The sequence below is a fragment of the Passer montanus genome, unplaced genomic scaffold, assembly GCF_014805655.1.
Source record: "Passer montanus isolate IOZ18808 unplaced genomic scaffold, ASM1480565v1 scaffold7, whole genome shotgun sequence".
NCBI classification, from domain to species: Eukaryota; Metazoa; Chordata; class Aves; order Passeriformes; family Passeridae; genus Passer; species Passer montanus.
In genome coordinates this window covers 6361200-6375906 of record NW_024372147.1, presented here as the reverse complement: position 1 = coordinate 6375906, position 14707 = coordinate 6361200, and the positions used below count along the sequence as shown (strand labels likewise).

At 37.0% G+C, this 14707-nt stretch overlaps 1 protein-coding gene across 3 annotated transcripts in view; it reads right to left on the bottom strand.

Annotated features, from left to right (window-relative positions):
* Positions 1 to 14707, bottom strand: part of MLLT3 (MLLT3 super elongation complex subunit) — a 114943-nt gene that overhangs the window by 19744 nt on the left and 80492 nt on the right. For all 3 annotated transcript variants that reach the window (XM_039729914.1, XM_039729915.1, XM_039729916.1), the window contains one exon: positions 568 to 646. In XM_039729914.1, coding sequence (XP_039585848.1) covers positions 568 to 646 — 79 coding nt within the window. The remainder of the gene's footprint in view (positions 1 to 567; positions 647 to 14707) is intronic.

Genomic DNA, 14707 nt, shown 5'->3' with positions numbered 1-14707 from the left:
TCTTTATTGAGTTTAAAGTAAACTGAAATTATTATCCAGAAAACCAAACTGCAAACTTTAAGTCTAACCATCATCTTTCCCTGGCACGTATTTGAAGTAAATATTCTGTGCTCTTAAAACTTCCCAGTAGTACGGGACGCTCAGAGCCTTTGAAAGGGTCTACATAAACACATGTCTGTGGGTTTCTGTTGGCTGCCCATGGGAAACCACACTCTTCCAGGGCTTCAGATGGAGCCAGGTGCCATGCTACCTAACCCTGCAGAAGGACAACTCAGAAACACAAGCTCTTTTGGGTTTATCCTCTGTTAAGTGACTGGCATGTATTTAGTCCTTCAAAGCAACCAATACTCACACCCTTTTCTCAAGTTCCCAGTCTCTATCTCTCCTTTTATTTTGCCCTTACAGCCACATCTGAAAACAACCTGCAGAAAAGTCTCTAAATCAAAACTGTGGCCAACTCAGGCAGTGAAACACAGAAGAAAAGAGGTCATGAGATGCCATGAGTTCTGTTTTTATTGGCCCCTTCATTTCACACATTCCTTTCAATTTCTTTTCCTTTACTGGTACCTTGTTGTCTGTTGTTTTGAGATGGTGTAAAACTGGAACTCGAACTGGAGCTGGAACTGGCAGGACTTGGCTGTTCAGACTTAAAAAAAAAAAAAAAAAGAAAATAAATAACATTTTAAGAGACATTTTTTTGCCTAGAAAAACTCTTATGGTTAGTTACTGCCTAAAGCATTCTGTCAGAAAAAGAAATTGTGGGGCCAAATAATACTCAAAGACCTTAACTTCAGGTGTCAGTGAGGCAAACATTGTGGAAATTACTATTGCACTCACCATACATACACATTACTACATCATGTCTAGTTGCTAAAGTCTAACAAGAAGTTTCCAAAGCCTTGTTTGAAAGATTATACAACATGAAAGCCTAAATGAGTTTATAATGGAGCTAAGGCATCTCTGTCATTGTCATACTGGAGATGCAATGTTTTTCAAATTAGCAATGACGTTGTGGAATTGAAAAACAAAAGACCTGAGAAGACCACACTAAATGCCAGAAAGCCTCAGACAGTTTTCCTTCATCTCCCTTAGAAAATAAGTCTTAATATAGGGATTCAAATGAAACTTTTATGCTGTGACTGAAATTCTCCTAACACTTTTCATATGTATCAAAACTCTGCAGATTGTAAATGTGATTGAACCAGAAGGTATGCTTAGTTACAAAGAGAAATTATCTAGAATTTACCAATTACAAAAGAAAACTGAATTTTTAAACAGGGTTATTAAAATCAGTGTGTATTATTTAACAAATAGTTCTACACGTTTTTTTTCCTAGTGTTGTTTAAAATGTGTCAATTTCCCTTTAGGTTAATGAGGAAGTCCTATTACTTCATAGAAAAATTCTGTACTATTTTACTCTTCAGTACTGAAGAGTCTTGCTTCCTGCTGCCAGGTTGCATGTCTCCGTATACATTTTGGCTGACTCCAAGACTCAACGATACATCCTTGCACACTCATCTGTGTGCAGGAGACAAAGTATGAATCTGGTATGTGGGCAGAGGGGATGCTAATGGACAACACAAAAGAAGTAGCCATACAGAAGGAACAGTAAAAATCAGGTAAGGAAATAATGGTCTACTGTTGAAAATTGAACCAGCTCACACTTTAACTTTTATACAACATGTGTTATCATGATGTGTTACCCAGGCTAACCAACATTTTCTGACTCTTCTTGCCTCATGATTAAGACAGAACAAAATCTTCCTCAAAAATGACGGCAGAAACATCCAGTCTGTAAACTCAGTTTTCACACACACAGGCTACCTAAGCCTAAGAGTTGCTTTTTCTCCATAAATCAGCCTATTGTTGCCCTTCATAATAGAGCAGGCAGATTTACTGTCTTTTGTTGCCTTTTCTCACGATAAGAGATGCCTATTTGGGCAACAGAATGCTTGAGAACAACACCATTAACATCTGCTCTCCTTAAATCAACACCAGCTCCAGTTCTCACAGACACACAGTCAAAATACAAACCCTGTACCTGACTGTGTGGGTGTATGCCACTTATATACAATTGAATTAATCCTGTGCAACAAAATCCAACCCAACCAACAACACAACCCACTTCAGAGTACCAAGAGAGATTCTTACACACTACACAGCATCAGAAATATACTTTTTGAAATATACTGCAGCACTACTTAACATTGCTCTGAAAAGCAAGCTTAGAAAACAAAAAAAAGCTTTCCTTCTTGAGTTTCTGTAAAACCTTACAAGATTTCTAGCTGTAAAATAATCATGATAATAGGAAACAGACTGCAGTGATGAAGAACAAGTGTCCATGCAAACTTTAAAGACATCAGCAAACTAAGCTCAGTTGTCTAGCTGCAGGCTACTTTTAAACATCTGGTTTATCCATCAATTTCTGCTCCTTGCTGCAAAATTACTAGCTGAGAACTGGTTTCTGCAGATTTCCTTTAACTGTATTTTTTCTTTACTAATTTCAACATGAACTCAACTTACCTAAAGTCAATTCCCTCAAAAAAATAGCAAACACTAAAAGAAAGTCATATTTGGCTTTCAAGTGCTAAAATCTAAGAAGAAAAAAAAATCAAAAATACACAGAGACTATTTAACTATTACAAGTTCACTACTTTCTTTTTTAACCAGCTTGCTGGAAATGAAAAAAGGGAGAAAGGCCTAATCTCATTCTCATTATAAGGCATGAAAATACCAGTGAAATTGCTCCATGCCAAAATTTTCTCCCAGCATTAACTAATTGGGTCAATATCACAAGAACAAATGAATATAGGTACATAAAAAATTGTGTATTTTCCTGGTGAAAATTTTGCTCTGCTTTAGCAAGATCATTTTGAGAACTCAGACCACAAAAACTCCTTAGGAAACATATTGATAATGCAGACTTATTTTAAAGGGTTAATAATAACTTTTGAAACTATTTACTTCATGTCCTTAAATGTCCCAATCTGGAAATTTATTCCAAGGAATATAAATTAGCGTAAGTATTAAAACTGTTAAGTATTGGAAATGAAACCTTCATTTTTTGACTGAGAAATCTGGGTGAGAACACACCCAGAGAAAATGGTTGCTTTTAACCTAAGAATGAATGTTATTAACAGAAAATATTTGCTTTTTCAGAAGGAACTAAAAAGACGCCTTCCATATATGAATAGGGACTGGTGCCAACAGCACCCATGCTTCTAGTTAACAGTGGGTGTCTTTTATCACTTAAGCAATGCTTTTTGACAGTTTTACAGATTGTTAACCCATGGACTTAGGTATTTATGGCTTTACACACTTGGGCTTTCTGCTCTTATTCACTGGTTCCTAATCACAAAATATTTCTTTTTAATAGGTCTGAAATTAACTAAAGCCTATCTTTCAACAATAAAAGTTTAAGATAGTATCAGCAAAGAGCTTCTCTCATATGGCCTTTTCCTGTTTTACCAGTTTTTTTCTTTCTACAGACAAGCTAATGAGAGTTTGGGCCTGAACTGTTCATTAGTGCAATGACCCCATATGATTTATTGCATTCTTAGACAGTCTACTTCACTTTAGTGCTCTCACAGTGATGCACGTAGACAGTGACTTCTTTATTAGGCCTGATTGAGGGGTTCTGTGCTTTGAAAGTATTCAGCAAAAAAGGGCAATTTTCTTTGGCCCAAATTTTCCGTGAAAAGGTACCTTTTTTACCAGTGATTTTTCTAAATCACCTGGCTTCTGCCATTTTCAAATTCTTGTCTGTTTTTACAAGTAGCTCACTCTTGAGCTGCAAACAACTTTCAGGCAAACCTACCTGTTTACAGCAAAGGATATAATGGAGCTGTTTCTGTAATATTTTATGGTTGTCCCAATTTGTACAGCTTCTTGGGGCTGTCTGGTCCAGGGACAGTAGCTAGACTTAGATGATCCTTGTGGGTCCCTTTCAACTCAGGATATGATTCCATGACTTTAAAAATAACCCACATCATTTCAAGCTCCCTATAAATTCTTACATTAAGAAACAGAAGATATCTGTATGTGGGTGACAATGGTTTTTCTAGCCTTTCCCTGAACCATTCTTGAAGGAAGTTTACAAATTGTTTATTGAAGTAAACATGAAGTGGTGTAGCAATATCTCATTTTGTATCAATCAGTCCACGTATTTTTTATTTTTGCATGATGGTGTAAAGACATATGTTTCCCAGTGCTATACATACCAAGAAGTCTGTACATTTGAAACTACTTATACAGCTGAGCATTGCTTCCACTTCATGCAAATTTAGAATTTCAGGAAGGAGGGACATGCTCCTGCAGGACAAGCCTTTTTCTCTAACAGGACTCCTATACTTAGAGCATTTACTGCCACTTAAATGCTCTATCAGTGACCTCAGCTTTCAGCAGAATAATTCAACCTATCTGTAGCTCACACAAGAGGTTCCCACTGAACATCAGCAAACAGCTTTTCACAGCAAGGGTAACCAATCATAGGCACAGGCTGCCCAGGGTGATTTTGTCATCTCCCTCCCTAACAGGTATTGAAAAAACCGTCTAGACACGATCCTGGCCACCCAGCCCAAAGTGGCCCTGGGTGAAGAGGGCTAACAGGGCAGGTAGACCAGATAACAGTCAGAGGTACCCTCTAACCTCAAGGAGTCTGTGATTCTTTGATTTTGAAACACACTTTGAAAAAAGTAGAATCAAGAAAAGGGCTTAATCAAGTCTCTGCAACTGTTTCCTCCGAGCAACTGCACTGAATCAAGTGGAATTTGCATTTCCTTACACACTGTCCTACTGAAACATGTTATTTAATTTTGAAAGAAAATCCTTTTCCTTCTGCATTTATGAATACATTTTATTTTACCTTTATAAATCAAAAGTAAATTTGAGACAATGCTAACATAAAAACTCACAAATAGTCGATATTTAGAGAAAATTCATGAACAGGAGACTGAGCAAAAAATATGGATAAAAATTATTTTGCAAAACATTGTACAATAACATTGAAAGATGAAGCACTAGTGATGATTGTTCTGTAACCTGTAGGGTATTTTTCCTGAAAATGCCTTAATGGAAAAGAATGGCAGACACAGTAAAGCAAGCAAAAAAGTACAGGAGGGAAGATTAAGGTTTGCCTTGTAGAGCAGCTGAATACTACAGTTTCTATGGATTTCAGGACTACAAGATAAAGAATAAACTAAGGATAAAATAAACTAAAATTGTGTATGGTCTTATGAGTATGAACAAGGTCCTTAAAAACAAGAGGCAAACTGATGGAAGTTCTCATCAGATAAGCCTCACCAAGAAGGATAAAGACTGTTCTGAATATGTAGGTAATGCTGGCAAAGACAGGGTTATAGAAAGGCTTTTCAAAACTGGCACGAATCACTGTGTTATTCAGACCGCCAGAAATGTGTGAAAATACATCCATATTTGTGACAAATTGATAAAGTATGAGCAGCGCAACATGGGAAATTTAACAGGTCTGTATTCCATACAAAGTCTGACCTACGTGGGGAAAAAATGAGGCCAAACAATATAACATATACTTGTTTGGAAAACATTGCTCATTTTAAAAGCCCAGTGGCATGAAAACCCTGTGATGAGAGGATGGCGACTGTCCCTCTGCACTCCTTTAACTGTGGAAAGGCCTGATGAAGCTGACAGGCAATACTTAGATATTGATTTTCTGAGAGTTTGACTTAACATTTTAAACTTTTCCTTTGACAATTTCCACATATTCTATATACAGAACTGTCCTGTGCCAATTTCTTTCTGGAAAGAAAGAAACTTCAATTTTAGTACTAAATACAAACCAGAAAATTCAGTCTCGGTATTAAAGCTAAGGTGAGAGCTTCATTCAACTATTCTACATCTTCTGCTCTAATGGGATTAATAATGATAGAAGATGGGTAGTAGTTGTTCTGGCCAGTCCCTTCAGCTGCTGTGCTGGAAGCTAAGACTTGCCAACTCCCTCTCTTGTGCTATTTTATCTACAGTGCCCTATGCTATGTGTCACCACTGAGAAGGACAGATGTTAATGCACTGACAGTTCACTGTTTGGGAAATCAAACAGACAGTCTGCTGTCACTTTTGGGGCAGCAAGGAGTTGGATCACCTAAATTCTCCCAGATCTGAGGTTCTAATGCTAGGATCATCTAAGTCCAGCTACTGTCCCTGGACCAGACAGCCCCAAGAAGCTGTACACACACTCCTATTAACAATAGAAGCAACTGGATAACCATCTCACGTAAAATTGTTTCTATGGACATAATTATATACTATGGTGCATTTCTTCACATTAGAAATTTGGTCTTTTCAGCAGGTACTCAGAGACTTTGCAAATTCACCTCAGTTCCCCTCTATTCTTATGTAGCTCAAACTTGAGAACACTCCCAGCATGACCCCACGCTAAAACTCTACTATGTGGAAAGCTTGTCCAGGTCATAAAAATCAAGCAAATATACACCTAAATGTAAGAAAAATAACAGGGTTATTTTTTTGGTTTTTGGTTGTTTTGTTGTTTTTTTTTTTTGTCTTAAGTCCTGTTGCACAGGCTCTTGAACTCATGTCCCAGAAAACTAAATGGTTCAAAATTTAACTATAAACTCCAGAGAGATCAAGTGCAGATCTGTTTCCTCTGTCAGTTTCACAGTAAGCCTCATTGTACTTACTCTTCCCTCAAATGTAACTTCTGGGTTTTAAATTACTATCTGAAAAACTCAGCTTTCATTTATTGTACATTCCAGTTTCCATAAAAAGCTGTAGAGAGAAAAACACAAAAAACACATGCCATATCCTAAAAAAATTCTCGAGTCTCTAAGACAAAACAAAACTCCTCAAATGATTTTTCAAAATGTCATAATTTTTAACCAGTCTTATGATGCTGTAAACTTAACAATGATCTTTAGATATCATGTTTGGCAACAACGTGCTGTACACACATTTTTTTCTACAGATCTGAAACATCTGATAAAATGGTTCCTAAGCACTCGCTCTATGATAATATTTGTTTGTCTAGTAGTTTTCACAAAAGATCGTCCATATTATATACACACAGACCATACAACACTGATTCTCTGAGAAAAAAACTTTATAGAGCAGATTTCTCTTTTCTTATTTGCTCTTTACTATTTACAGCTGACACATCTGCGTGCTGTAACTTTGCCTACTCAAGTAGTCTCACAAAAAGAATACGACAAAAAGTAATCCTTATTTAAAGCTCCTTATCTCTACTTCTCTGATTTAAAATAACGTTTTCATAGTGTGATGTGAGTTCTACATTAATAGAGTTTTGCTTCTGTTTCATAAGACATAAGAATATAACAGACAACAAAGACAATCTCTTACAAAAATAAGACAATGTGACACTTGTTTACATATAAAGTTCATTTCACTCAAATTGTTATAATGTAGTGTAACCTATTTGTAACGTAATTGATAGTTACCTGAACAGGCACCTTAACCACAGAATGAAGTTATTAAAAATACTGGGCTATAATTACATTATTTGCAATACTGGCTAAATTAAGATATCATGTAGTACAAATCTGATCAATCTTGATTTTTGAAGTGTTCAAAGAATCAAATCATTGTATATGGCACAAACAAATGAAGTTGAAACATCTCACCTACAAACTTTCTCTTTTAGCTAAAATTGTAACATTTAACATGCAAAATTTTATTTACTCTTACTAGCCCTCTCCCAAAGCAAATTTAGGCCACCAAGAGCACCAAAAATGGCTTTCTCCTTTGGTCTTTTTATGTCCTGAACGAGTAACTTCACAACTGAATTGCTGTTGTCCAGAATACTCAGACCATGGGACTGGATGATGTTTTACTTTTCTTGTGGAAGACACATTGCAATAAGCTCTATCTTGAAACTACGTCTTTTTCATCTACAAATTACAGCTGCATTGTAACAACTAAAATCCACTGAAGCAGCATGGGCCATGGAAAAATATCATTCATTCACTGGAAGACACTAAAATTATGACAGCCTGTATTTACTTCTTTTATTGACACAGTTTAGACTGTAATACTTTTGCAGCTAATAATTTGAATTATGAAATACAGGTTACTGTATGTAACCAGCTCTGAATATTTAGGTAATACCTAAAATGACCTCATACAGAGCAGCAAAATCACTTGATTTACTTCAGTCCTAATCAAGACTGTCCACCTAATATGGTATTAAACAGCATAAGTTTTGCAATGGTTTTCTGACTGGGGTGATCAATGTTGAGACACTGATCCAGTTACTGTTGGCCCCCAGTTGTGGTTATCCCCTGACCTGTGAGTCATCTTTTCCTCGGGTAGCTTAGGCACAGGTGGAGCTGCCTGTTAACCTCAACAACAAAACATAGCTCTGCTGCTGAGGGGGGTACCTATTATCAGTTGCCTTTAAAGTCTCCTTTCATGTCGCTCTGAGATGATGATACAAGTTCTGTGGAAACATAAAGAGAATCTGTGAAGTGCAAATAGCTCCATTTATCCTTATCTTCTAACTCTGCAGTATGAAACATTAATTCCTACAACACAGGGCATAATTTCATCACCTTTGCCAGATGGCTTGCAACACACTAAGTACACAGTAAGAAATTGCTTCATGTTCAGACAGCCACAGCAAGAACAGGTAACACATCTCAAGATAGTTCAAAAAACCCTACATACATGCTCTGGACACAGGCAGCCCCATCTTACTGTGCTACACATGTGCAAAGGCTGTCATTTTCATTAGGGCAAAGACAACATTAATTACCAAATTTCTTGGTCCCTCCACAGCAGCACAATGTTAAAAAAAAAATATATCTGATCACCAAATAAATCTGATCCTACAACTAACTTGTTTTCAGCCCCAGTGGGAATGAATGGCATGAGATATTGCTGCTCAGAGAGGGGCACTAGAAGCCCCACTGACATACCCAATGCCAGATGAAGCACAAAATACACATTTCTGTTGGGCAGATAAAGATTTCTGTTTTCAAGGGAGGATGAATGCCTGAAAGCTTAGAGGCCTTTAAGAGAAAATGCTAAGTTTTAGTACCAATAGAGCTGGATATTTTACTCAAAGTTTTTTTGGGTTTTGGTTTTTTTGGGTCTGGTTTTAGGTTTTGGTAGGAAAAAGCATGAAGTAATTAGTTTTGCAACATCTTTTTCTAACAAAAATGTAAGCTGTACTGAGGCACGAGTAAGCCAAACAGTACTACTGAATAATGACTCAGACAGTTAAGACAAATTCACACTAACACTCTTAAGCTATGTAGCAATTTTTCTACTGCCGATGAGGTGATCTCGAACCACTTTCAATGAACACTCAAAATATTATTAAAATTTGTTTCAGGTATGACACTGCCCTTAAACAGCAATGGTTCCCTGGCAGAGGAGGAGTCAATGTTGTCAAGAGGGAAAGGCAGCTGCCATACAGAGGGCATAGAAGAAAAGAAAAATGAAAGCAGATGTAATCAAGCAGTTATTTCCTCTACCAGGGTCATATGCACACTTCAGTATTGGGAGACCAGAAACACACAGGCACCATCATCCTTGAGTCTGGGGCAGGCAAATTATGTCCATAAGGAGCATGTCTTGCCCATTCCAAGAGGGCCCCCCAGCATTCCTCCACACTGCCAAACACGCAGCGCAGCCCCAGGGCTCTACAGCACAGGGAGGTGAACAGTAGTCCCTCCCTCATCAACAGGCAATGCACAGGCATGATAGGGTACACATTCCCTGCAGCAGTGAGCTCAAACAGTCTTTATCCTTGTTAGTAAAAGTTAAAGACAAAGGGGTTTTTTCCAGGGGAGTCTTTTAAATATAAAAATTAAATTGTATACTTACAGTGTGTCCTGAAGAGTTCATGACTGTCATCACCAGAGTACAAGCCTCTGAATGGGAAGTATTATCAAAATTATCTAATGAAGTTCATGGGGAGTTTGGCAGCAAACTTTCAAAAATACATGAGTATACCATGGCATTTCTGCCTCCCTCAGAAGAAGTGTAAACATACTGGTTCCACATAAAAAATAAAAGGGCATAAAAGCCTTGAATAGATCTAACTATTGTAAATAAAATGCCACCTGAAAATCGTCAGGTGCTCGATTTTATTTTAAATACATGCAGCCATTCTTCTGGATCACAACAATTTATGTAAGTAGATAAAGCAACTTCAAAGCAATGAAATCCTTATCAAGAAGATCTCACTTCATTATGATTAAAATAAAATATCCTGTCTTTTATATTTTATTGTTTTGACTGCAATCCACCTTGGCCTCTCAAAATTGTCATGACTTAACCAGATATGAGACAAAGTATTTTTATGCTACAAAACCACTCCAGAAAATTACAGTATTGGCACTACACATAGCAAATTAAATCCCTTACTTCCTAAAGGATTGCAGGTAAACAGGGTTTCCAGTGCTGAAGTACAGAAAAAATGGCCCAAATTTGAACCTCCATTTATGCAAATACTTGAGTTAATTCACAAGTAGTCACAATGAAGCAGATGTAGCCAGTACTTGCAAATTAAGTAAAATACTTCACCTGTATTAGTAGCTTAATAATGATTAATGTTAATTCCATGGTCAAAATGTGACATTGCCTAAAACTAAACAAAAACCCAACAGACTCTTCCATAAGAATACAAAATTTCATGGCTCTCACAAGATTACTTTTGCAACCTGAACATTTAATCATTTCTACACAGTTTGTCTCACTGCTTTATTTCTAAATTTTTAACTTTTCTGTAAGCCAGGGACTTCCAAACACACTGGTAACAATACTGTCTCACTTTAACATTTGAGCTTGCTGCCCAGAGGATCTCTACTTTTCTATCATGCTTCTTCCTCATGCAGCAATAGTAATTTCACCATATACAGAACAGCCTAACATGCACCCAAGCTTTTGTGAGTGAAGACAAAGCATTTTTCACTTCAAAGTGACACCTAATTAAAATAGACAAAGTATAGCAGCTGAATGGTGCCATACTACAGTAGATGCTGATGGCCACAGAGCATACTTGTGCCTACCGCCATTTCTCTAGAGGTCTGCTTGTCTTTGACCACATACCTGGAAGGAAACATCTCAGACTGTGCAATATTTACCTGATTGTGACTACTGAATTACCTCCTTGACACAGGGGTACCACGGCCAACAATACCACATGTTTGTGCTGGCATGGTTTTAAGAGCAGAGTTATTTCCCAGACTAGAAGCAGAAAGACTTCATTTATTTATCACACAAAAAGTAAAGAATGTAATAATATGACCACTGCAAACCCACATGGCCCAGTCTGCAGTGAAGCACGTGATCAGCATTAACCCTATTCTGCACCATTAATCATCTTGAGAGTCACAGCCACATTTATTTCACAAATAAAATCTTATCCTCTCCTTTTCCTTTTTGACCTTTGATAACTACATGAAAACAGCACACAGAGCTCTATCTCACTACTGTTCCTGCTGGCTTTAAATATTACCTGAAAAAGCTCAGATTTTGGCTCCAAGCCCTGGCAGAAAGTAGGCTTTTTCAGCTAACAAGGGCCTGGAGGTTTTACAAGACCATGGGGATTTTCACAATGTTCTTCCACTTTTGCAATTGTCAAATTACTACATCATGTGCCAGACTGAAAGTGGCATTTTATGGATTCCTTTAAAAAGGTACTCATACTCTTAGACTGCTTTAGGACATGCAAGCAGTTAATTAAATACAAAGGCATAGTCTCTGTGATCCCTACTGTATTTTCATTGTTCCATAAAGGCTTTCCTGAGAAGGAGACGGGATTTTTTCCTAAAGGCAAAAGACCCACTAACGTACTTTCCTCTTAATAACTGAAACTCCTTACCCCTCCACTATCACATGTTACTAGCACACATTTCTGTTCAGGTTGTATTTCCATAGGCTTTGACATGCCAAAAGGCCACTACCATTACTAATGCAGTGACATAATGCAGGAAAGGATAAAAACCAATACATACATGATTAAAATAATCACACCAGAAGAAATTAATTTGTCAGAATTCAGTCTGTTCACATGGACTCCCTGAAAGAATCCACCAAACCACTGTCATGCATGGCAGACTTAAAGAGTTGTTATTCAGCTCTCTACAACTGGAGATACATGAAGAATATTTAATACCAGAATCGGTATGTATCATCTGTCTTATTTCTTTTGTGCCTTCCTGCTGCAGCAACTTCACCAAGAGCCATATAACACTTTTGCCTTCTTACTTAGTCAAGCCAAATCAGCAGTAATCAAACAAAAAGTATCTGAGTATCCCTTTTGAAATGACTCCACAGCTCAAAAGGGGCAGCTCAAATCACGGAAATGCCTCACTCAGATCCAAAATTCTGTATTTCTCCATCTCATACAACAGCTCGCAGCTCACATAAATATTACAAGAATATCACCATATTTGCCACCACCCTGGCAGCAAAATCAAGGTCAAGTCCTTTTTTTTATCGTGTTACTGCACTGTCCCACATAGGAAGCAAGCAGGTGGAGTTTTCATTAACTAAAACATCCTGTAATTGAATTTAAAAACAAAATATTTAGAATTTTGAAGTGGACTGTGTTAACATGCCTATGCTTCAATAAAACCATAAATCTGCATGCTTTCGTTCTATATTTTATTTTGCATGTTTCATACCTAAGCCAGTAAAATAGTTTTTTCAGTCTTTATGTGTGACTTCCAAATGAACTAAAAAAAAATTCCATGCTCTTTTGAACACCTAGTTGACCAGTAACACTGAAGTCCAACACACTTTAATTCACAGATGTCTTTGAGAAGTGATACTTAACAAAGCAACGTGAAGAGAAATGCAGACACTTGTTTTACTTGCCAACAGCTCAAAGTCAACAGAAAAACAAAATTTAAATAAATACTGCAGTGCACCATACTACAGTGTATGCCAAACAGAACACAGAGGAATGCCCATACATGGTCTTGGTCTAAGTGACACACAGAGAGACTCTTAAACAAGGGCAGAGAGTTCATCACTACACAAGAGTGTGATTCCCTGTATTTCACACTGAATTTTCCAGAGATATTTGAAGCTCAAAAAAAGACTGACTACAACATACCAAAGGACAGTGTCCAGCTGTCTCAAATACACCAGAGACAACAGCATGCTAAGCTGTCTGGATTCTGAAAGGTGAATTTCAAGGGATAGCTCCAAGGGAAGATCAACCATTGGCAGACACTTAGTGACCTGAAAACAATGTACCTCTCACAGGGGGTACTGTAATTCTACATTCTGTACTTCATGAAGGCAGAGGCCATGTTTCAAGTCTGAATGCCCATAATTAGGTAGAATATGATGCCTGTACAGTGGAGGGTTAAGCAACTCTACTTTTTTTGTCTGAAATTGAAGTCCATTGATTGATATTATACACTCTACCCCAATTCACTGAACTCAGGGTGTATCCAAAGAAATCAGGGGAGCAGGATTATTGCCATCATGTAGCACCACACCACTGAAACAACACCTCTGTTTAATCATGCTTGTAAGATTCCTTTACCACAGGGACTTTTCAGAATGTCATCCTTATTTTAAAATCCTGAACCCAGACTTCACAACTGAGAACTGATAATGGACTATATCTAATTCGAGAACCATCCTACGATGAGCAACAGCAAGAAACTTATTTTTGCAGTAAATTCTACATTCTACATTGCACCTTGTATTACAAATTTATCATGTTTTATATGTGAAGTTATGCCTATGAGTATATGCATATGCAATACCCGTAGAGTGAACAGTCATCCTTTTGGAACATGGGTGTGTTTGAGAATAAGACCACTTCTTACTCCCCACAGTGAAGAAACGTCAAAATTCTTAGCAAAGTTATTAATAATTTCATTATATACAATGTATGAACATTACATTAATGCAGTATTATTATGTTTGCATAAATGTCATAAACAAAACTTAAACTAGAAAAAAATGCACCTGACTCAAGAGTTAGTATTTTTGAAGTATTGTAACAATTTTCTTTTAGGCACTGATTTGTAATATAATTTGTTATACCTAACCTAAATTTGCTGAATTGGGTATAGTGGTTTTGCTTTCTTGAAGACACTTAGGAATAAAGCTAGATACTACCAAATATACTCCCTTTGTTCATCAGGGCTATGATACCCACCATTGTAAGTGTACCAGAGTAAGAAATTACAACTGACTTAATTTTACAGCATATTATTATGCCAGGATATGACACTAGAAGCATCTTCCGAGCTTCAGGCAACTATGTTTGTCAGTATCATGAAGCTTTGACAGGTCTGAAATGACTGAAATTGTAGAGAAAAAGCACTGCCATATTTTTACTTCCATTACTCTCTATGTAACATTGCAAGTTTTTATTTTTTTCTTTTCCTTAATATGATTATGTTTATTGGATATACCCTTTATAGATCTAGCTGTGAGACTTCCTGAAACACTTAGAAGCTCACCCAATACATACAAAAAAGTCCAAACTATTTCTTCCAACATACAAAATTATCCTTATTACACTGTTTGGTCACCTTCATTAGGTTCCTGGGTTAAAAGTGGTAAAATGCAGAAGGAACATCTCTTTGTAAAATTCTGCAGACATTAACTAACCAGGTTGCCCAGTTGTTTCTACCACAGCACTTGCCAATTGTGTGACTCAAGTACCCTAGGGGATTATTCTGTGTTTCATAGATAGTTTTTATTTAGGTGAGTATATTAC